Source organism: Sciurus carolinensis, chromosome 7 (genome assembly GCF_902686445.1).
Source record: "Sciurus carolinensis chromosome 7, mSciCar1.2, whole genome shotgun sequence".
NCBI classification, from domain to species: Eukaryota; Metazoa; Chordata; class Mammalia; order Rodentia; family Sciuridae; genus Sciurus; species Sciurus carolinensis.
The window spans coordinates 144,465,820-144,489,484 of NC_062219.1; the positions used below are offsets into that span (position 1 = coordinate 144,465,820).

At 39.3% G+C, this 23,665-nt stretch overlaps 2 protein-coding genes across 3 annotated transcripts in view; one reads left to right on the forward strand and one right to left on the reverse strand.

Moving 5' to 3' along the window:
* Positions 1–227: 227 nt before the first annotated feature.
* Nol7 (nucleolar protein 7) lies at positions 228–5,425 on the forward strand. Its single transcript, XM_047557430.1, has 8 exons — positions 228–539; positions 623–683; positions 1,185–1,243; positions 2,391–2,422; positions 2,768–2,849; positions 3,274–3,395; positions 3,476–3,553; positions 3,748–5,425. Exons 1-8 carry the CDS (start codon positions 283–285, stop codon positions 3,825–3,827), a joined length of 771 nt encoding a protein of 256 aa, XP_047413386.1. The 5' UTR covers positions 228–282; the 3' UTR covers positions 3,828–5,425.
* Ranbp9 (RAN binding protein 9) overlaps positions 4,666–23,665 on the reverse strand; it is an 88,668-nt gene continuing 69,668 nt past the window's right edge. Inside the window, exons 9-14 of one of the 2 annotated variants that reach the window (XM_047557428.1) lie at positions 22,810–23,000; positions 21,021–21,165; positions 17,650–17,771; positions 15,917–16,068; positions 9,155–9,266; positions 4,666–5,657 (exon numbers count right to left, since the gene is read on the reverse strand). In XM_047557428.1, the coding sequence (XP_047413384.1) occupies positions 5,527–5,657; positions 9,155–9,266; positions 15,917–16,068; positions 17,650–17,771; positions 21,021–21,165; positions 22,810–23,000 (853 nt within the window). In that variant the 3' untranslated portion in view covers positions 4,666–5,526. Of the gene's footprint in view, positions 5,658–9,154; positions 9,267–15,916; positions 16,069–17,601; positions 17,772–21,020; positions 21,166–22,809; positions 23,001–23,665 lie in introns of those variants that run through there. The other variant, XM_047557429.1, reaches the window with a different exon arrangement.

Here is a 23,665-nt window from a genome sequence, read left to right on the forward strand (position 1 = left end):
TGGGCACCGGACGGCGGACGTTCCCGCGGCGGAGGGTGGTAGCCCGGCGTCCCCGGAGGTCGCACGCCCAGCCAGCCTGTCTCAAAAAGACGCGCCTTGCAGGGCTGGGCCACGCCCCATGGGAGCAGGCCACGCCCCTCATCTTGCGCACGCGCCTCTGGGCCCCGGGGCCTCCCAACCTGCAGGGGGCGATAAAAGGCCGTGTCGCTCGCTCTCCCACGGCGCGCTCAGCGGGCGGCTGTTTCCGGGTCAGAGGTCAGAGCGATCGGCGCGGCGTGAACCATGGTGCAGCTCCGGCCGCGCGCTTCCCGCACCCCCGCGTCCGCGGAGGCGATGGTGGACGAGGGCCAGCCCGCCTCGGAGGAGGTGGAGCACGGCCTGCTGCTCGGGCAGCCCAGCAGCGGCGCGGCCGCCGAGCCGCTCGAGGATGAGGACGGGGAGGATGAGCTTGACGACGAGGCCCCCGAGGAGCTGACCTTCGCCAGCGCCCAGGCAGAAGCGAGAGAAGAGGAGCGGCGGGTGCGCGAGACCGTGCGCAGGTTCGGAGCCCGCGGCCCGGCCGGGAGCACTGCGGCTTCCGACGCCTCGGCCCTCGCGGCTGACCTGTCTTCCTTCCTCCCAGGGAGAAGACGCTGCTGAAGGAGAAGAGGAAGCGGCGCGAGGAGCTGTTCATCGAGCAAAAGGTGGGAGGGCCGGGGGGCGCCCCGGTCTAGAAACGGCCTGCCGGGCGGGAACGCCCACGCTTGATGCTCTCGGGGCTGCAAGATGCTGTGGTGGGGAGACGCCTGCAGCCTTCACTGCCCACCTCGAACGTGGACGTGGGACCTTGTGAACTCCAAGTGACGGGGTAGGGTCCCAGCACCGACCTGGCTGGCCGCGACACCCTGATGGCTTAGTGTCGCTTGGTTCTCCCCTGTCGGAATCTAGGTGCTGTGAGTTCACAGGGCCAGTTGTGGAGGAAGGCGTTCAGACGCAGAGGAGGACTGCTTTGCTGTCCTCCAGATGGCCATGCCTGAAGCCCGTTCAGTTCATTAGTGACTGAGGGTGGGGAATGCTGCGGACACCCCTTCAGGTTCTCACTGTTTTGTAAGCCGTCTGCCCCCAGTTAGAGACGCCGGGGGCAGGGTTTAACCAGGCATGTTTTTACGCACATTACTTATTTTTCAATGTCTTTATTCTAAAAGAAAAGAAAACTTCTTCCAGATACTATTCTACAACAGTTAACTACAGCTCCACAAACTGAGTAAGTAACTGGATCTTATACTACTTGTTTACATATAACCATCTCAATTACAGACTGGGACATTTATTTGAATCCATGTAACTGAAGGAATTATGGAAATATACCACTTCTTAGACTTGTTTTTGTTTATTCCATAGGAAACGAACTAGCTTCTGAGTTCCTAATCCCAGTGTGTTCATTAAATAAAATGTGTTGAGCATCTTTCGCAGTTGGGGCAGGATAGAGGGTGTTAAATACAAGTGTTTTAATGTTTAGCATCTAGTGGAGTAGAAGAGAGTTACCCAGCAAGCTCCTAAAACCCAGCTTTCTCACTCTTACCTTACCTGCCACTGTTCTTCCTCTTTTCCATTTCATTTAGTGACTTTGCCATCCACTGAAAGTTAAAAGCCAGAAGTTGTCATCTTCCTTTATCTCATGTACTAAAAACCTGCTGAATTTAGATTTCTAAACATTTGGGTTTATCATCCCTCTTGGCTGTCCATAACTGCACCAAGTTCATAAGTTTAGTTCTCTTTTATGTGGGCCAATAGTTTTAAAATTTTTATTAAAAGGAATTTTTCCAGAATTATTCAGATCTTGAATGCTTTTAGTGTACATGCAGCTCTGTTGTGAATTTTCTTTGATCATTTCAACCAGCTTCAAGTGTCCCCAGCTTTCAACGTTCCCCTTTGTGGCCTTTTTTTTGCAAATGCTTCTGTGTTGCACTCTGTATGCTCATATTGTGTTTTGTCAGTTGTCATTGGTCTGGAGGCTGATCCTGTTCTCTAGTGCCTAACTGTTGAGTTAATCCTTTGCAAGTATGAGAAAGATCTACCTTTAACTTCATGTTTTGAATACTGTATTATGTAACCCATTCATGTTTCACTTTAACTCTATTCAGGACACCATTCTGCTTTTGAGGCCTAGTAATATGCTTTCATATTTAAGAAGATATTCTGATCCTCACAATACCAGATCATCCATTGAGAATTGATAATAGTGCATTGGGGAAAGACTTGCTTTCCAAAACTATGAGAGATCCTAAGTAAAAACTGAGGATGGTGATAATGAAAAAGGGGTTGGGGGGCTTACATAAAGCCAGCAACTGTGTAACATGTTTCAAGTACTTTGCTATCTGCCGTTGCATTCATCTTTTTTCCCCCCTTAGCATAAAGAAATCACCGGGAAAATTGGCAGAAGGTATGAATTGTTCTCATTTAAGAACTTCTAGGGGGCTGGGGAGATAGCTCAGTTGGTAGAGTGCTTGCCTTGTAAGCACAAGGCCCTGGGTTCGATCCCCAGCACCCAAAAAAAAAAAAAAGAATTTCTCATGTGTCAAGTGCATATATATTTTTAGTTCCGTGTTACTGGCCCTTGTGTTTAGCATGGGTGTAGTTCTAGCCAAGGTTAGCTTGAGCCTGTTTACTCTGCTTCTTATAAATAAAACCTGTCTGTACCCAGATAAGTCTGTAGTAGATACTTACAAGTAAGCTTCAGAAGATGTATTTTTTAAATATAAATACTAATTAGAACTCAATTTTTCAGTTAATTTGCAAAAGAAAAATGAAGGGTGTGAAAAAGGAAGTGACTCCAAGAAAGTTAAAGGACAAAAAGTACAGTCTGCCAGGTAACCTCCCCTGTCCCCATATAAAGGTAACATTTTGATAAAAGTGTTAGCTTGGCTTATGTGGGAAAATATTTTAATTAGTAGCATTTTCAGATTGGAACCTTTGCAGAAAAAATGAATTTTGATTATTATATAAAAAGCACACATTTACTGCTATGCTAAACTGTGCATGTTTCTTACAAAATAACCCTATACTTTACTTGTATTATCTGTGTATATACACAATTAGAATTACAATTTTTGAAATTAGTATTTGGGATGACAAAAATAATTCCTTTGAAAGTAAGCCAAGTAGAGGCGGGGTCTGTGGGTAGCTCGGTGGGAAAGCCTCCGCCTGGCACACAGAGGCTCAGAGTTTGATCCCCAGCACAAAAAAATAAGTTGTATATGAAAGTAAGCATTTTTGACCTTTTGTGTTGATCAGCCAGAACAAAAGCTATATAGCCCTAAGGCTAAAGGACCAAGATCTGAGAGATTCAAGGCAACAAGCAGCCAAAGCCTTTATACATAATTCTCTATATGGCCCAGGAACCAACAGAACTACTGGTAATTTGCTTATGGACTATTTTGCTCATTTTTTTAACTGCAAAGCAAACGAAGAAATGACAAATGATTCTCTTTCTTAGTGAATAAGTTTCTGTCTCTTGACAACAAGAGGTTACCAGTGAAAAAGGCTGCAGCCCAGTTTTTGAATCATGCTTGGGGTAAGATTCAGCCCTATTTTCAACTCTGATACTTTTGTTGACTGTTCTTGGGAGGACAATAGTTTGTAATTATAATTGAACAGATCTAGTTTTAGTATTCCATTCACATGAACCAGAGAATCTTCAAAAGAATATCTTCAATTTTGTTTCTTGGGAATTTTAATATTCTTACTACATAAACCTTTCTATTCTAGGAACCCAGAAAAAACAAAACGCAAAGAGATTTAAACGACGGTGGATGGTCAGAAAGATGAAAACTAATAAATCAAAGTAAAAGCCAAATAAAGAATCTGGTACTGTGTATGTAACTTAGGATTCATTTCTCTTATAAAAAAATTAATCATTCATAAAGAATTTTAAAGTGCCATCATAAAAACCATGTGTATTTTTCTGCAGAAATATTTAGCTATATTTCATCTTTCTAGAGTATGAGGATGCCTTCTCATCTTTGAAAGTCCTGAGAGAAAGTGTGGTTTTAAAAAATGTTTTCTTTGTTTTCTTAAATCCAAGCAACTGAACACAGGCAATGCCCACTTCAGTAAAGGCACCTCTTCCACCCCTTCCACCCGCCACAGGCTGGGTGCGTGGCAGGGTTGGCAGGGAGAGAGGGAGTGTTGGACCCATGGGGAGGCCTTTTCAAGCACCGCTCCCAGGTGTTCTGGTGCTATCGATGAGATTGGTTTTACAGAATACTGCTTTGCAATAATTCCTCAGGGAGTGAGAGAAGTAATTTTAAGAGTGTAAAATCTAAGCAGTCATCTATTCTTAGAGAAGATTCAGCCTGTGTATAGATAGTCAGCTGACACCTTTGCCATACCAAAGGATCAGGGTAATCTGTTGAACGGCTTTTTAAAACATACTTTTAACTAGTTTTGGGGTTTAACTGGCAAGTCTCACATGCCATGCTGTGATTATGAAAACAATGAGGCTTCATTTCCTACTGTCTTTCTGCCATGTGCAACATAAGGTTTAATGCTAATCCAGGGCGGCCAGTAAAGAAGGCAGTCTTGGGGGCAGAACTCAGAAGCAATTAAAACATCAACTGCCCTAATTCTACACTAACCTATAAGAAGTATACACATACCTGTACATAAACTCAATTGACACTGCAGTATCTGTAGAAGTAAATTTTTAATGGCTGGTTAATTATATCACTACATTTTTATTGCAATATAGTACTCATTTAAGCACTTAAAAATGGAAGGTGTACAAAGATTAAATTAAGACACAGTAAATTGACTAAATATTTGGTTTTTATATAAATAAAGGTCATAACCACACTGTTGACATGTAATACTGTTATAATACAACAGTTAAACTTGTGAGTCTACAACAGAAGTCATCTGTAATTAAACAGGAAACAAAGTTGAAAAGACCATGTTAAAACAAAACTACTGGGACTAACAGGTCGGGATTGTAAGTAGCAACGAACATATTCACTCAGCTCCTGAGCATTTCAAGTTTTACAGTACACGTTAAAAATGATTCCTTCCATCAACACTATAGATTCAAACTGTCGATGTTTATGCATTTTGCAAGTTACACTGATTGAATGCTTATATGGGAGCGGGGGTCGGAACATCTCCCAATTTGAAGTTTACATCACCCACATGCTAACACAAACACAACTTGTTCCATTTCCTCTCCCCATCTCCTCCCCACAAAGAAGGCAGGACTTTTTGGTTTGTTTTAGGTAATTGTTTTAAAGGATTTCTGATGATCAATTTGAATGTCTGAAATTCAGTAATATTTAACTCTTAGACAACTAAGAGGTTAAAGATGGAAAATAATTTCTCCTAACACTAAGTTAGAAAATCATTTGCATCATGCTGTAAACTAGGAAGCAATGTAAAGCGACAAAAACCTGTCCCCAGTACATAATTAAAAAAATCTAAATTTCAAATCAGCCGAGCTGGTCTACTTCCTTGTTGACTATATGCCACAATGTAAGTGTGAGCTCTTGAAATGCATAGCTAATGTAGGTAGTCTTCCACTGTGGCAAATGCACAGGAGCCAATTCCTGATCGAGCCATCAGTCCTAGACACTGTGTGGCCTGTCCCATTGCTAGGGCAAGTGGAGGTTGCTTTGGCAGATTGTGGGTTTCTGAGGAAAAAGATTTAAAAATGGAAATCGCAGTTAGTGAGACATTTTAATAAACAATCAAGGAAATATCGTATTTCCTATCAATTATCTGCCTATGTGCCTTCTGATAAACTCACCAGCAAAGGCAGAGCAATGCCTTGGTCATACTGCTCTAAATGGTAGTCTGGGTACTGGGTGACCAACTAAGAGAAAAACTTGCAAAATTGGGCTTTCAAAGTATCAGGCACAAACTATTTTAATTCTACATTAACTATGTTGGGAAGACAAACATATGACATTTGGAGTGGGGAATAAGTAATATTTAGTATTTCTGCTCTACTTGACCAAAGTGGCTTGACATTAACCAAAAGGGGGTGGGAGGAGAAGCAGATTTTCATTATGTTTCTAATGATACCCACCTTGAGAAGACAGGATTCAGTTGAAGCTGCCTACCTGCCTCCAAAGCATAGTGGTAAGTGTTATTTGGGCTAATAGTGATATCAGAAAACAGAGCAAGATCACTGTGTAACTATGGAGGGGTCAACATAAAATTGATAGTTCAGACATTCTAAAAATTGGAAGTTTGTAGCATGGTACATAACTACAAATTTGTCAGCTGTAGCAGAAATGCAATGATTACCACATTTCATTCCTTACCAGAGATGGAAAAGTAAATTAAAGGTAAAAGTAGCCTAACTCGGAAGCTGGTATTTCTCTGTATGGTGACAAGTGTCCATATGTCATGGGGATTCTTAATTAGTAAAATTGAGAATTTTATGACCCCTGCCAATGACCCCTGTCATTGGCACAGTTGACTAGAAAGAGCAAAAACAGGGATACATAGCTGGTGAGGCCCCATACAGTTCACTCCCCTTGATTCAGAACTTGCTATAGGCTGGGCGCCACGGAGCACATGGCTTGAGAGGCTGAGGTAGAAGGATCTCGAGTTCAAAGCCAGCCTCAGCAACTTAGGCCCTGTCTCTGAATAAAATATTAAAAAGGGCTGGGTTAGTGGCCCAGTGGTTAAGTACCTCTGGGTTCAATCCCTGGTACACCCCGACCCCAACCCCGCCTCAAAAATTACCCAACACTTGCACAATGGTCATGGGAGAAAAGAAAATCTTCCTGAAGGAACAAAGAAAAAGCAGCAAACTGAGGATGTAAAGGCACAAGGAAAAAGGAAACCACAATAAAAGTATACCAGAAAAGGTACACAGATCAGTGAGAAGATACTGTTCAAAATATCTGTGGGTTAAGATTATTAAAGTACTAATTTATTAATATTGAAAAAGTTTTAAAAAATAACTCTTGAAGGTTAACAGGGAAAGATGTAACCATGCTCAAATATATGCGTTATGGGTACAGAATTGGTCTTATTTTGGCCAAGAGAGGCATCTTTAATTTTTTTGAACATAGGAAAATCTTAAGAATTACATATAAATACATATGCACTATATATAGGAAAACCTATATACAGCAATATAAACATGCACAGCAATTTATAATGTCATTAATCATGTAGGAATTATATAGTTAATAAACTGAAGCACCCATTATAGCTGAACCTCTGTAATACACCACAGTAAGATATACATCTCAGATAAGGTCCTGAAACAGTTTAACACTCAACAATGTAATTCCTTTGAGGAACTCAAGAAATAAGAAAATTGGTCATGTTTATCCAAAAAATCTATCCAAGTTTGAGTCTTACCTAACAAATAGGTCTGCATGACCATCTATAGTGTAGTGATTTCAAAAAGAATTACAGTCAATAATAGTTTTCCCTACAAAGCCACTATTGTTACTAAGTACTCTTGTTTTTGCCAATAGAGCTAAATGGATTTTGTATAACCAAAACACATTAACAAAAGACATTCACATGATTTACCATATACAAATTAACTTTTAAAAACTACTATAGGAAGGACACTACTCCTATTTCCAAACATCAGAATTAGTCCTTAAGAGATAAAGAATTAATGAACTTTATAATGGTCTGCCCCTTATAAAACAGTAAGTTAAATGTGAGTACTGGAATTACCTCCTTTCCTTTGGTGCAGGTCTTCCTGCCTGTGTCTTCCTGAAATGTGTGACTAAGAGCCCCCAACCCTAACAGGGTTGATAGCTCAGGACAGACTTGTAACTGTACTGAAGTCAGTCCCATTTTGTCTGGACAATCAAGACTCTCAAAGTCAGATGAAAAAAAATCACTGTTCTCTAAATTACCTTTGAAGAGAACTGCCCCCAAATTAAAGGTTTTTATGTATACAATCAATCCTATATTTGGAAATATAAAGAAGTGTGGTAACAATTCATATAAAAAGTATTTAGTACATATATACTATAATCACACTACAGTAAGTTGTTCACAGAAACTGAAACCAATGGCAAATTTAAGTTATTTCCTGCATACCCCTGGCTATGCCGTGTTATTTAAATTGCTGTTTTTCCTCCTCATTTACCCTTTTTATCAGGTAAGGATAATTGAATTTGGTTTGGCGCTGACAGGACTCAAATCATCCGGAAGTCCTTTGTGCTTCCATCTTAAGCAGGTGGGGGATGTGCCCGGGGTGGCCCACTGCAAACACCTCAAGGCAGAATGTGGGGAATGTGGTGGTGGTGGGGACACCAGCTAGGACTCCTGCCCACTGGAGTTCAGACCTCAGATGCTGGCTCTTCCTCACACCCTCATCTGCATTCTCCTTACACCTGCTCCATCAAAAACCTCCACTGTTTTCCTCAGGGTCACCCTGCTCCCTTCTATCCTCACACAGTCTTCATTAACATCCTCAAATTCCTTTCACAACAACCAAACAAATCCAGATGTAATCAATTCACTAAACAAAATGTGTTGTAAGGTCTGTCCCACCATAGGTTCACACTTCCTCAACGGGGCTGTACCCTGTTCTCATCCCCTTCAATTTCAGCCCTTTTACTGCCCTAGTTCAGACTCTCACCATTTCCTGCAACTTTCACAACTCAGCCTGATGATTAGTCAGTCACAGAAACAGTAGGCCATCCTCCCACCAAGCCAGTATCCTCTCTCCATACTGGGGGAAGGGCTGCGGCCTAGCCAGAGTGAGAATTTAACAGAATGCTGTCTTCCAATTGCCACCCTAAAAACAAGTGACAGAACACTTCACTGAAGAGTAGAAGAAGGGGTGTGTCTCTGATAGGGTAATACTTTGATTTAAACACAATGACTACCAACATACCTTACCCTAAAAATGAAGCAAACATTTCATGGCTACCAGCAAAGCTTACACACACACATACACACACACTCACTTCTATTTTCTAAACATCCCAAGGTGTGTCCCAAGCTGTTTTTATTCCATGAAAATCCATGTAATCAAGACTTGAGATAAAGGAAGGTTTCTATATTTAAAGGTAATTTTACATTTCAAAAACAAAGAAAACATTTCCCTTATGACTTTAGAAAACATAAATGTTAGCATAAATATCCTCTCAAATATTCTGAGAACCTAGGTGAAGTCATGCTTTTTGGTCTTACTTACCTAATATTGCACTGTTAAGAGCTGAGCACACAGGTTCTCTCTGAATCGGGTCAAGCTGATTTCCAACTGGGCTATTCCACGGATCTGAGTATGCTAGTAAACTGAAAGCATCCTGTTGAAAACAAGCAGTTTGATTTTCAATTCAAATATTTCAACTGTTATGCTCACAATGGTTCCAAGCTGAAAGAGAGCTGAAATACTGCTTTCAAGGCACTAGTCGTCTATAATCCATGATCTTTAAACTCCCTTTTCCCTGTCTGGGATGCTATTTCTGAACCAGATTATGCAGCAAAGCCTAATTCATTTTCATTTTTCTGGTGATCAGTCATTCTTGTGTTCCTCTCTGCCACGCTCCCCCATTCGTACAACATAAACAAAATGTTAAAACTAATCCCAAAAGAATGGGTTAATACTACTTAAAGCAGAGGTGAAGGCAGATGCTTTATCATTTGTTACCACTGATATGAATTTGACATTGAAAAACAGAGCCTCTGCCTGGGTTTTTTGTTTTGTTTCTGATTTTTAAACAGATGTGGGGACTGGGCACATCTCACTGTACTCCATTTTCTCAAACGTAGCAGTTGGGGGAAAAATACTAAATTGGTTCCCCTTCTGGTCTCATATACTCACTATTTCACACTAGTGAAGCCACCTGTCTTAAAACTTTAAAATAACTGACACAATCTTCCTTTCAAATAACTACTCTTCTTGTCTTCTCTGAGACATGTACTAGGATGGTTTCAGATGTTGGCTTCAAACCCAAGCTCCACCATCAACTCACTCAGGCCTTGGCAAGTAACTCTCTAAGTGTCAGTTTCATCCCTGGTACAGTGGAGATTGCACACAGCCCCTAATGTCTCACAGAGTTGAATGAGGACTAGATGAAATTAGCAATGTACTTCATTCCAATCCTTTAATAAATGACTGGGGGGGGACATTAAAAAAACATGAATACAAGACACCTTTCCCAATTCAGTAAGCAAACATGGAGAGATGCTACAGAAACTATAAACCTAAGAATTCAGGATGTAAGACTTTCAAAATGCTACTAAAGTTTCTGAAGAACACCATCTCCTAGATTCAGTTGCTCAAACCATCATTCTCGTCATCCAATAGTACTCTAGCCGGTGTCGATACTTAAGCAGGAGAGGGGAAAGCTTCCTGGGCAACTCTAGTCTTGCCCTTTCTCATCCAAAGGGTTCTCCAGTGTGGATACTGAGAACAACCTATGAAGAAATCTGCAGTTCACCTGAGACTACACAAGAGAGGATACTCTGCCTCTAGGCAAACCTAAAAAGTTCTTTGAAGATAAAGATTCCTTACTATACTAATTTGAATTCCCTGCAGCTGCTCATGGGTGCTAAATAAGAGAAACACTCTTCCTATACCTGCTGATAATATGACCTGTTTCTAGTACTGAAGAGGTTATGCACATCACAGAGATGCTTGGTTCTATTTCCTGCCCTCCCTCCAATTCAAACTCACTGTGGAAAGAATACAGAATCCTCCATCCTGCTAAATGCATTATTTACAAAGACTTTGGCCAGGACCTAAATCACCCCCATCCATCTGATGAGGTGTCATCCCGAAGTAGACACATTTTAAAAGATACATTGAAGAATCTCTCTAAGGAATGATTGGTACATAAATTCTTCAAATGCTAAACTGTCCTCAGGGTCTAGATCCTGATGTGTCACCAAAAAGGTAAAACGATACAGTCAAGTCTCAACACCATATCCTCCAGAATTTAAAACAAAAACTTAGAGAAGAAAATAACTATAGTAATTTATTGTGCTATTAATACTGTGTGAGGTAATGCTTCAAGCACTAATGTGGATCATCTCATTTAATCCTTACAATCACTCTGCTGAGCTTTGTTTTATGCCCTCTTAATAGGGAAGCACACTGATGCAGTGAGAGGTTAAGATCACACAGCTAATACTATACTGTTTTTAGTTAGATGCAGTTTCTCTTTTTTATTTACCAATGTGAGTATTAAGAGGAAAGAAATATAAAATTTTGCTCTTCTATTTTGTTGAACACAGCTTCTAGACACTGATGACCCACTCACTGCTTCAAGGAACTCAGTCTCATGGGGAAGGCAGACATTAAATAGCAACGTGTAAACAAGTTAATAGAACAATAATGGTGAACCAGTAAAACAGGTTCAAAGTACTGGAAACAGGCCAAATGAAAGAAGAAAGACCTAGCTAGGTGCTGTGATGCATGCTGTAATCCCAGAGACTCAGGAGGCCGAGGCAGGAGGATCTCAAATTCAAAGCCAGCCTCAGCACCTCAGCAAGGCCCTAAGCAACTCAGTAAGACTCTGTTTCTAAATAAAATAGTTTTTTAAAAAAAGGGCTGGGGATGTGGGTCAGTGGTTAAGCACCCTGAGTTCAATCCCCAGTACAAAAAAAAAAAGAGAGAGAGAGAAATAGCATGATTAAGAACCATGTGGAAAGACGTTAGTTAGATCCTAAAGTCCCCCAGAGTCACACTAAACAGCTTGAAATCTTTTCAACAAGGTAAAGAGGTTTTAAGGAAAAGCGATGGGGATTAAACTTGATTTTGGAAGGATCACACAGCAACACTATGAAACATGACTTGGAAGTAGAAAACAATACAATCTTTAACCAAAAGGGGGAAAAAGGATTGTTTACACCATCAAGCTCCCAGTGTAAACATCTAGAACTTTATCTCTCTTTATAAAAGAAAATAAACCCTGCTGCCATACTTAATTGGTGGTGATCAAGTGGAGAGAGAGTTGAAGCAGAAAGCAAGGTGGCAGTGCCAGCAGGGCACACCCGTCACCTGAGGTCAGCTGGCAGGAGGGTTCTGGAATGTGTTTTATTTTAAAGAAAAAGGTATTATTTCCTCAGTGGAAATAATTTGAGAGAAATGTGACATCGTTTAGCTAGGATTCTCAAGCTGCAGGTGTACTAGCTTAAAATCGAGCAGTTTGTAAACGGGGGAAGTCTAACTGGATCTATTTCCGTCTCAGGTCTAGATTACAAGCTCCTTGAGGCTGGGCAGCTCGCTCAGCTCTGACTAGAGTGCCCACAGCCATGCCTCAAATAAACAGCTGCTGAACGACCCAGTTCAGGCAGTTCTCCTGGGAGCCACTGGAGGAACAAGACAATAAGGAACAAAAACAAGACAGGAAAAGGAAAGGAAGATAAAAAACTGGAAGAAAAAAGGACAAGACAAAGAGCAGGCCCCCAGTGCTACAGGAACTGCCCACCCATTTCTACTTAGGTGGGCTACTCAGGAGCTGAAGCATGCCCCCTCCACATCTGGAAGGAAGTTAGACACAATTGTGCCCCCCGCCCCGCCCCCCAGTGCTGGGGATCCAACCCAGGCCCTCAAGTGCTCACCACTGCCCTCCACACCCACCCCCTAATTTAGATAAATCTTACCTTCAACTTCAACTAAGTCTGTGTTGTACAGTTATGTGCTGCATAACATCTAGGCCGATGACAGACTACGTATACGACAGTGGTCCCTAGGAGTGTAATGGAGCTGAAAATTTCCTAGAGACTAGTGACAGCATAGCTGATGTCAGGTTTCAGCACAATGCCTACTCCGGTCTGGGGGATGCTGGTGTTAGCAGACCAACTGCACTACACTCATATAACTAGATCACACTTGATAATACACCATACTTGATAATGCATGACTACAAAGCAAGAGGCCACACCACATGCACACCGTACAGCCTAGGTGTACAGCAGAGGTCCACCATCGAGGTGTGTTTAAGTACACTCTATTATGTGTGTGACACAACAAAATTGCCTAATAACACACTTCTTGGAACATAGTCATGTTGTTAAATGACCTGAATGTGATTCGTAAGTTTATGCAAATTCCTAAACATTTAAGAATTTTAAAAAACCCCATCACTTGTAGTCTGAAGGGAGAAGGGGGGATGATTTCTAAACCTCAACTATGGCAAAATATGTCTTCAGACGCTCTTCTCCAGTCTTATTCTTTGACTCCTTATAAAGTGGGTCAGTTACTCATCCCTATGTGGATCAAGGTTAAATCTGAGGAATGAGAAGGAAGCCGCTGAGAATATTAAGAAAGCCTCCTAAAGAGGTTAGGAGTTGCTCAGCAGTCAGAGGTGCAAAATCAAAGCCATACATAGTCTTTGGGTAAAGATGAATTACATTTTCACATAATTCAATGTATAATCAAGAAATATCTTTATGAATAGAGCCATATAAGAACATTTTCTGAGCTTCGTGCAAATTAGAATCAAAAACACAGTAAGCTGATGGAGTGTAATCAACTTTTCAAAGGTATCATGTAAATCACACCTTCCTTCACCCTGCTCAATTAGCATAAAGTTCTAACAAGACAATCAAGTCAGATGTATTAAAAAGTCCTAAGAATTCTTAAATGCATGTATAGTCCCAAATACCACTTAACACAAGTTCTCAAAATGTAGTCCTGGGACACAAAGGTTCAAGAAGACCCTCTAAGGGGATCTATGAAGTTGAAACTACTTTCATAATGACACTAAAAATATTCTTTGCCTTTTCTACTGATATTCTCCCCTAACTACACAGTGGAGTTTTCCAGAGGCTATATGATGTATATCACAACAGATTCAGAAGTAGGTATGAGAATCCAGTTCATCTATTAAACCAAGCATTAAAGAGATTTGCAAAAAAATATATATATATAAAGCAACACTACTACTCATTTTGGAGAGAGGGAAGATAGCTTTTTTTCTTTAAAATGTTACTTATTTAATGAACTTACTGAAGAATGAATGACTAATTTCAACTTTAGAATTCAGAATCTAAATTTTAACAACCTTTTTTTTTTTTTGTACTGGGGAAAAGTCCCAGGGCCTCATTCATGCTAGGCCCGTGCTCTACTATGGAGCTGCATCCCCAACACTTTTAAAATTTTTTTATTTTTAGATAGGGTGTTGGTTCACCCTATTTAAATTTAAAGAAACAGTTTGGAGTACTGAGTATTAACTCTAGGTCTCTGCATAGGCTAGGCAAATGCTCTACCTCTGAGGTATACCCACAGTCCTTCTTTATTTTGAGACAGCGTCTCACTAAAATTGCCCAGACTAGCCTCCAACTTGTGATCCTCCTGCCTCAACCTCCCAAGAAGCTGGAAACAAAGGCTTACACCACCAGGACCAGCTAGTTTTAACTTTCCATGTGGTGAGTATCAATAGATGCAAACAACATAAACAAAACTCTTTGGGAATTCTTAATTTTTAAAGGATTCAGACACCAAAAAGATTAAGAGCCCTATCCTAAAATATTCTCAGTACCTAGCAAAGAAACACTGTTTCCCAAACAGATACTTTTAGACACCTAAAATAATAGAGACAAAGTGTTAGGTTTCCTCTTAGCACTCTTGATTTCAGGAAAAGTTCCATAATGTTGTACAATGATGCATATTGGTACATTAGAGGCATACACATTAGAAAAATATTTACAAGTGGGTGGGGAGAGTTAGTAAACACACATTCTGACCTTAAGAAAAATCTCAAACTTCTAAAGCAAATGTAAGCAGTTAGTTTCCTGATACGTCAAAGTCTGATTTGAATGTTCAAGTGGGGGAAAAAAATCATTTCAATTCCATTATACACCAATTCTTTTTTTATTTAGCATTTAAAAAAATCATAATTTCGCTTTTTTGGTGGGGAGGGGGAGTAGCTCAGGGTCCCCCTTAGAAATAGAACTTATGTGCTACACAGTAGATGAAGTACCAACCCTGGTGAATACCCTTCTTCTTGCACCTCAGCACAAGACTGTGCACCTTTAACTGGAGGTGGCGTTACATGAGGCCCTTCACCCATCCTAGCCAGGGCAGCACTGGTATGTGTACACAGGGGTACACAGAGGCCACTGTGCAGGTAGGAGATCTGCTGTCACTGGTTTTTTGCAAGGGTATCAAATCAAGAGCAACTAGACACTGCCCACTGTCACTCTCAGCTGAGGTCAGGAGAGGTGAGCAGGGGCTTGACTTGCCCTTTCCTACTATCTGAGCATCATTTCAAAGGCATTACATGCATTACACTTTTTCAAAGGTCTGCAGATGGTGTGGCAGGGGGAGGGGAGGTGTCCTTCTAAAACCTTCAGCAGGAAATGTTTAGCAAAAAATCAACGTTTAAAAATGCATAACATGTTCACAATTAACTACAATTTGACTTCAGCAGAAAACTCCTCCATCTTGAACTGATACACAAACTGGTTAACTTACTGAACTAGTTAGCTTATTCCATTCACTGTCCATCGTGGACATTAACCCACAAAAGACTTTAAAATGTAATTTAACTACTCTGGCCATGAAAGATGACTTCACTAATCCCCATAAAAATGAAAAACATGCATTGTATATTCAATTCGCTAAAACCCCCAGAAAAATGTTTACTCAAATAATACAATTATAGTTTTATTGGTACACTCACGTTTCTCTTAGTAACTCTATCAACTGTGTAGCTGAGAAATAAACTAAGAATTAATAAAGTAAGCTGACCGAGGCACACAGCACTGATGTGTAGTAGAGCTGGGACTAAGAAAGGGGACTTGGCCCCTTTTTTTTGCGTGAAGCCTAGTGCTCTTCTCAGTAGGTCAGAGCAGCTTATTCCCATCAAAGGTTTCACTATCAAATGGACAAGGAGCAGGTCCAAGTTCCCCGACCAGAATTCCTAGCATACCCTTGATGTTTTACAAAACTGCATCTTAGCTCCTGTGACCCAGTCACGATTTTTCCCGGGGAAAGCACACTCACCTTCAGCATCTTCTTATTCGCTGTGTTCTTGCCGCACTCTCTCCTCAGCTGCTCACTCATCGCCTGCAGTTCTCGTCCAAAATGGATCATTCTCTCTATGGCGGCCTGACTTCCACCACACAACTGGCGTCTCAACTGACTTGAATCAACTTCTGTAAGCAAAACAAGCAAGTATTTTACTACCTATAGTGAACAATGAAGAAACTAATATAAAATTTTAATAACATTTGGTATATTCATTTAATAATTACTTCCTAATATTTCAACTAAATATTCATTTTTAAATTTAATATGGAAGTTTGCACCTAAAAGGTGTACTTTATTTGGGTCTCAAGGGTCTGAGATCCAATACACAGCCTGCAACTGAGTCAGGTGACAACCCTTGCTAAGTGCAGTGCAGCTCAGAGGCAGAGCACTAGTTTAGTGATCACGAGGCCAGCACTTCCATCCCCAGCACCACAAAAAACAAACAAACAACAACAACAAAAGATCTTTTTAAAGTTACAACTCTATTAAAGGAACATTAAAAAAAGGAAAAATACATATATAGTAACTGCCTCTCAGGCTGCTATAACTGACAGAACAGAGATGGAATAAAATATTTGTGGAAGCTAAGACTAAATGACTGGAAATAACAGAGAAGAGACCATGTTTTAGTAATAAGTAAAAGGATGGCTCACACTACTAGAAAAATACTACTTTTAGAAAATATTTTTATATATATTAATGATTACCATTGATCAATAATAGAATCATAAGTCACTAATAACTATGTCATTAATATGATGAAGATGATGATGATGGCTGACATTCAGCAAGTACTTTGTGCTTTTAGCCTTTCACAGAATGAATGACTCATTTACTCTTCACAGGGACCTATAATATAGTTTTTATTTTACTCATTTTAGAGATGAAGAAACTGAAGCACAGACTTTGTGCAAGGTCAAACAGCTAGTAAGTGGCAGTTGCAGACATCAAAGCTATGTAATTTTGCTCTAGAATTCTTGTTCTTCATCACTGTGTTTGAATTCTCTTTGGAGGTGGAGGTTACCAATATGTAACAGCAAAACTAGGCTACCTTTTTAACAACTGGAATATACACCTTTTAATCAATCTTGAAATACTAAGAAATATAATGTTGTTATGAAATTCCAACAAATAATTTATAAATGCCAATAATTTTCACTGGGCATTTGATGAGAACGTATGCTGCTGGCTTAACTTTAAGCTACAACTTACTACATAAATTATCAACAAAATAAATTATGCATACAAATTTATCTTTGGGTCACATTTAAAAACAGTGAGAGAGGTCCTACATACACCCTTCTATGTGCCAGGCAAGTGCTGCACACAGTTACACACTTGCATTAAATGAATTTAAGAAAGTGTTTAATTAAAATTTATAACATCATCCTACTCATTTGCCTTATTAGCTTCACTGAAATAAGTGCAAAAGTTTTTCATATCTCCAACCTTAAACATCCTAGTGGCTCTAAATTCTTTAAGCTCATTCTCCTGCATTAACGAGAGCACTGAGGTCAAAGTTGGCAAAGAGAGCTGCCTGGCACTTCGGAGGGAACCAAAAGCACCTGCACTCTCTCAAGAAAGCTTAAGTTAGTCATTTACTCTTTAAATTTAGTTTATGCTCATCATCTGTGAATCAGTACAAGTAAAAACATAACCTTGTAGTCATCATTTTTATTAAAAATGTAACAAATATCACTGCAGACCCATTTCGGTGTCACACTCTTCCATTTCGTGGTCATGTTTAGAGCTACCATTTAGGAAACCATTGGATGAAGTTTCTCCAACTCCATTGGAGTAGTGATCTGTTTCCATGTCTACATCATTACTGAAAATGAAAAAAACAAATCTAATTTTAGAAATATCATATTTGCAGTTTTGTTTAAAATCAATTACCACTCAACAACACAGCCTGTGTAAACTAACTTTAAAAGGCAATAACAATCTGGAAAGAAGGTTTTTAGTTAAACACCAAATGGATTCAAAGCCAAACACATAGCTGACTTTTAAGAGATTCATACCCCTAGAGATAAGTGAGGGAGAAACAGGTGGATGTGCACAAGTGTAGTGATCCTGTGACAACAACACATGGAGGACTCATACTGTGGCACCATACTTCTGTTTTCAAACTCAGATCTGCTCTGCCTTGTCCAGCTCCTGCCCCAGCATCACCCCAGCCAGCCCTCTCCCCTGCTCCCAGCACTCATCTCCAGCATATTAAGGGACAAACTAATGCACCCCACCCCTGGGGCCACTGTACTTCTTTCCTGCCCTCGTCTTCAATCTGCTTCTAGAATGTTTTTTAAATCTTAATGTTTAAGAGTCTTTGTCAGTACTATTCAAAAATTCTCAAAGGTAAATGATACTTCAAAAAACAAATGGTTTAGAAAACTGTTATATACACTTATTAAGGTCAAAATTAACCCCACTATTATGTATAACTATCATGCACTAAAATTAATTTACAAATAATAAATTTAAAAAACTTCTCAGTTCCATCTGCTCCCAGGTTTTCACCTTACCACTGTTTCTCTCCCACAGGCTAGATGAGTAGCCAATGGTTCTAACGTACCACTGAGTCTCCATTTTTGCTTTTTTGAGTTGGGGGATCTAACCATGTTACCCAGACTAGTCAAACTCGCAAACCTGCTTCCACCTCCCACATAGCTGATGTTTCTGATTTTCATTCATCCCACACTGAATGAAATAACCACATCTGGACATGCTCTAGTTGTCAATGCATGCCTTTCAGACTCACCCGTACTCTCACAAGCAAAAATCAATATCCAATCTTTTAAGATTCCTTCTCTGAAGATCTAGGTAATAGTTTCACAACCCAGAGGTAAATAATTGATGAAAATTTAGGAAATGTTTAAATAAAAAATGATTTTTACCATTATAAAAGCAATATATGTTCATTTACAAAATAAAACAAGTATAGATATAATCACTAGTTAATACAGATAGGACATTCACCTTGGGATGAGTGTGTGTGTGTATATATGTGAGTGTGTGTATAAGAGAGAGAGAGAGAGACTTGTGTGTGCAGGTGCTCCTGTGTGTGACGTCTAAGGTAAAGACAGATTTGGAGAGAAGGGGACAATGGTTCTAGGACTCCATATCAGAATTAATTAATCAGAAATGTTTATTATCTTGACAAACTGAGAAATAAGAAATAAAAATTTCAAAATAATGTTTAACTTAATGAAAATCCTTACTAGGTGGCTTTTAATGATTATAATAGCATACTAAATCTTTCATTTACTTAAAATTCTTGGACAATTCAATTTAACATTTGAGAGGCATTCATTCATTTACACACATTTAAGAGCCTCTAAGGCAAGCTCACATTAGGTACACAAAAGCCTCTGCCCTTCAATAGCAAACAGCCTATACAAAGCTTGTGAAGTTAGCCTAGTAGAGTGCCCATGACTGGGACCGTGGTGCAGGTCCATCACAACAGTGATACAACATATGGGGGCGAGGGGGCTCCTAGAACCAGTGAGGTTGAGTTTTGCAGCGTGAACAGAAGTTACAATGGAGGGAGGGTGGGCAAGGGGAAGAGCATTTCAGATGGTGGGAGCCACAGGGGAAAAGCACAAGTTTACAAGCCCTAAGTCCTGGGAAGCAGCGTCAGTTCTTCAACTCACTACCTATGAATCATTGACCTTTATAAGAAAAAGTAATATGCTTTGATTTTCAGCTCTACATCTGTAAAATGGTTTAAACAGTTAACACTACCTTTGTCTACTTAACAATACTGTTGAAGGAAAATCATTACCAACTACAAAATAACTCTTACTGTGTAACAGTATAAGGCAGTTCAAACCTTTACTTGCCTTCCCTTCTCTACCACCACACAGGAGGATGCGACGCCGTCACCCTTCCCTTAAGCTGAACTCAGGTAATAACAGGTCTATTTAGCAACCTCCTGCCATGAGGAGAGTATTTAAGAGAAAAACTGACTGCGATCTTACCATCAAAGGCCGAACTCTCTATTAACAATAAAGTACCAATTATAAAGCATTTAAGGTTTAACATTTAAAATTTCCATTCATAATTTACCATATTTTAATTATTATTGTTATTAACTCTACTGTGAAAGATCACGCTGACCTTCTCAGCAAAAGTCCCTTTTTGTTTTGTCTTCTGCCACTTTTATGGCCCTCTATTATAACCTTATTGCATAACACTACTACTTTTACAAATTTTTGTCACTGTGATAGATAACCCAGAAATTTTGATTAATCTTCAAGTTTTCAAATACTGATTTTTTAATCATATTTCCTATAAGATTCCAACTAAAAATTACATTCTATCCTTCAAAAAGAAATGCTATCCTGATAAACATTCCCCTAAAATGCAATGTGACCAACTAGTTCAAGTTATAAGGCTATATCAATATCAAGCTGCTTCAGATACTGATAATTAGGATGAATGCACAAGAATTTGGTTCTGCACATTCATATTCAATTTAAATGATTACATTTCATGGAATTTTAGGATCTATGAATATCAAACCTGAGTATGCAAAGGTTCATAGTATATTGGTAAGATGTATCTTCTTTCAAAGCTTGACAGGTACCTAACAGACTGGTACCCAGAAGGTCTTCAATACTATTGTCAAGCTACTGTCTACTGTATGACTTAACTATCTGCTGTGTGCAAGCTTCTTAAAGACAGACTTTCGAAATAAACATTTTGCCAAGAAAACCCACAGAGAAAAATCAAGGTGTAAATTTATCTTATGTCAACATCAGAGGTTAAGTATACTATTCATTCCTTAATTTCAAAGCAACAAATGGAATTTTTGGAGTGATCTGTATAGAATGGCAGGAAGAGGATTCACAGTCTGTCCTTATAACCTCACTAGAGGGAAGGAAGTTGTAGAAAAAGGAAGTAATGTAAAAAGCAAATGTGCATTTAGGAAACAAATACTTTGAGGAAATGCCTCCCTACTTTTCTATTTTCCAGAAACTTGAAAACTCCCAGGCCCTAAATGAGTCATATAAATTCTTTCAAAATCGTTAACATTGACATTTATAAATTGGTTGTTTAAAACGCAAAAGCTACCTACCTGGTGAAGCTATTAACTTGTTGTGACCTTGACATATTTACACTGTTCAATTCTGGTACATTCAGATTGGATGACTGGTGTTTACTATGGCAATATGATTGATGTGCTTTATTTGATATTACACCATTACTACAACTTTCAAAACCTGGAGGGAGCGGAGGAAAAAAAATTGGTACCATATGGAAATGGAAACAAACAATAACATTAAGTAGGCTGCAAGTAATGTCCCCATATTAGATTTTGTATTAAGACTTTTCAGATATAAGAAAGTCAATGGATTATTTAAATAGTAAACAGTTTCTTTGAGGGTATTAAAAACATTTCATTGTATGCTATAATTATTATCTCCTCTAACATTTCTTATTTATGGATCTTATTTAATCCTCACAATCTCCATGAGGGCACTATACTTGTGCATTGCTTAACAACATGAATACACTGGGAGTAACATGCTATTGGGCAATGTTGTCCTCATGCTAACATCAAAGTGTATGTATGATACACATAGGCTATATGATAATAGTATTTTGCTCCTCCTCTAAGAACCTGGATAGAATTTTGCTGTACTAAATACTGTAGGCAATTGTAACACAATTACAATGCTTGTGTATCTAGACATAAAAAAGATACAGTAAAAATATCATTCAATGGGAATTTTTCAGCTCCATTAAAATCTCATGGGACCACTGTCATATACACAGCTTGTCAGTAACCGAAAGAAACATTGTTACGTGACATAGTCCCATCATCCCCATTAGACATGAGTGCACCGAGGTTCAGAGTCTGTCCAAGCCTTAAGTAACTAAGATGTTCAAAAAGGGTAGTGGTAGAGGATACAGACAGGAATCATCCTCACTGTGCAGGATGATGAGGTCAACAAGCTGAGAGGTATTAATGCAGGAAGAGTACATACTGATTGCAAGAAAGGTAAATGTACAGAAGGAAGGGAACATGCTGGGAAACAATGCTGGGAAACAAATTAAATAGACGAGCCAAGAGCCAGGAGTGGTGGCACATTCCTATATCCCAGCAGCTCGGGAGGCTGAGGCAGGAGGATCACAAGTTCAAAGCCAGCCTCAGCAACATCAAGGTGCTAAGCAACTCAGTGAGACCCTATCTCTAAATAAAATACAAAATAGGGCTGGGGGTGTGGCTCAGTGTCAGTGCCCCTGAGTTCAATCCCCAGTACCTACCTCCCCACCCAAAAAGAGACAAGCAAGAGAAGAATAATAAGGGTTAGTCATAAACATGCAGATGTCATAAAAGCCAAGGAAGAAGAGAATTTCAATGAAGAGAACACCAAAACCCACAGAGTAAAGACCAGCAAGCTGAAAAAGGGAGAGGAGAATACGGACTGCGGAGCGAGCAGACCTCAAGACAAGACAACAGCTGGGGGAGAACTGAGGGAAAGACGCCAGCCTAGGTTTGATAAGCAATGGCCTGTGATACCACAATCAGATCACCTTTAAAGTCAGATTTTATTAAAACACACTGTTATCTTCTCATTATTTAATGACTGAATTTTAGTGACAACTCATGTTGAATGCTGACATTTGCATATGAAAACCTACTAATACACTGTTCTCAGAAACACCTATTCTATAGGTTACTTTTTTGTACTGGGTAACATATGAATTTGGATCTACAACTTTCATCCAAAATGCCTGGAGATCAAATATATATAACTGCACAATATCCACACAGAAAACATCCAGATGTTTTAAAAAAAATTTTTGGAGGGGTGCTCAAAATTATAAAAAAGGGTGAAAGTTTCAATGTTGAATCTCACCAGAAAAATGTGCAGTACTTCCTTTGCCTGATGCTAAATTGTGGATATTCATTCCGTGGCTGGGACTCATGCTTGGACTACTAAAAGGTCGAGGACTAACAGGGTAACTGTCTTGAGATTTTGGACTTCGGCCTCCCAAACATCGTACTTCACTATCTGTACCATTCACCATTTCTATAAATTGACGCACTCTAAAAGAAAGAAGAAAGACTTAGACAAAAATCTTCAAATAGCATTTTGTTTATGTAACAGTAATTTCTGAAAATAATTTAAAGCTTCCATTTATCAATAAGTTCGGTCTTTCCCCCAAAATCACAGTACAGCGTAAAAGACATTACAATAATACTATTCCCTTTAATCAAGATTAATCAAAAAAAATGAAAGCCTATCTGCAGCTGTAATAAATAAAACAGATACCACTGCTAAACCTAAAAATAATTTAATAACATTTGTACTTGGTAGCAAATCAGTCGGTGCCTAAGAGCATGACTTCATGTACGGCAGATCCAGGCACAGCATAGACGTTTCATCACCCAGTCTCATTTCCAATCTCTTAACCAAATGAGCCTCATTTAAACTTTAAAGCAAAGTAACTCTCACCTGACTTAAAGGATTTCTGTTGCTTAAAGACTTGAAATCTTTCATTTAATAACATCTGATTTTTTAAAATAGATATTCATAAAACCAACAAAACATCAAATTATGGTGGTTAATATTCAAAAAACAGAAAATAGTTGTTGGTGGGGATATAAATTTAAAACCTTGTGCACTGCGGGTGGGAATATAAAAAGATGCATCTAGGAGGAAAAACAGTTTTTCAAAATGTCAAACAGAAATACCAGATGACCTGGGTATA

Excerpts from the sequence above, each read along its gene's own strand:
- Nol7 (XM_047557430.1), top strand. The coding sequence starts at position 283 with ATGGTGCAGCTCCGGCCGCGCGCTTCCCGCACCCCCGCGTCCGCGGAG. Across the intron at positions 684-1,184 it reads AGCTGTTCATCGAGCAAAAG|AAAAGAAAACTTCTTCCAGA; the intron begins GTGGGAGGGCCG and ends TTATTCTAAAAG. Across the intron at positions 3,396-3,475 it reads AGGAACCAACAGAACTACTG|TGAATAAGTTTCTGTCTCTT; the intron begins GTAATTTGCTTA and ends TCTCTTTCTTAG.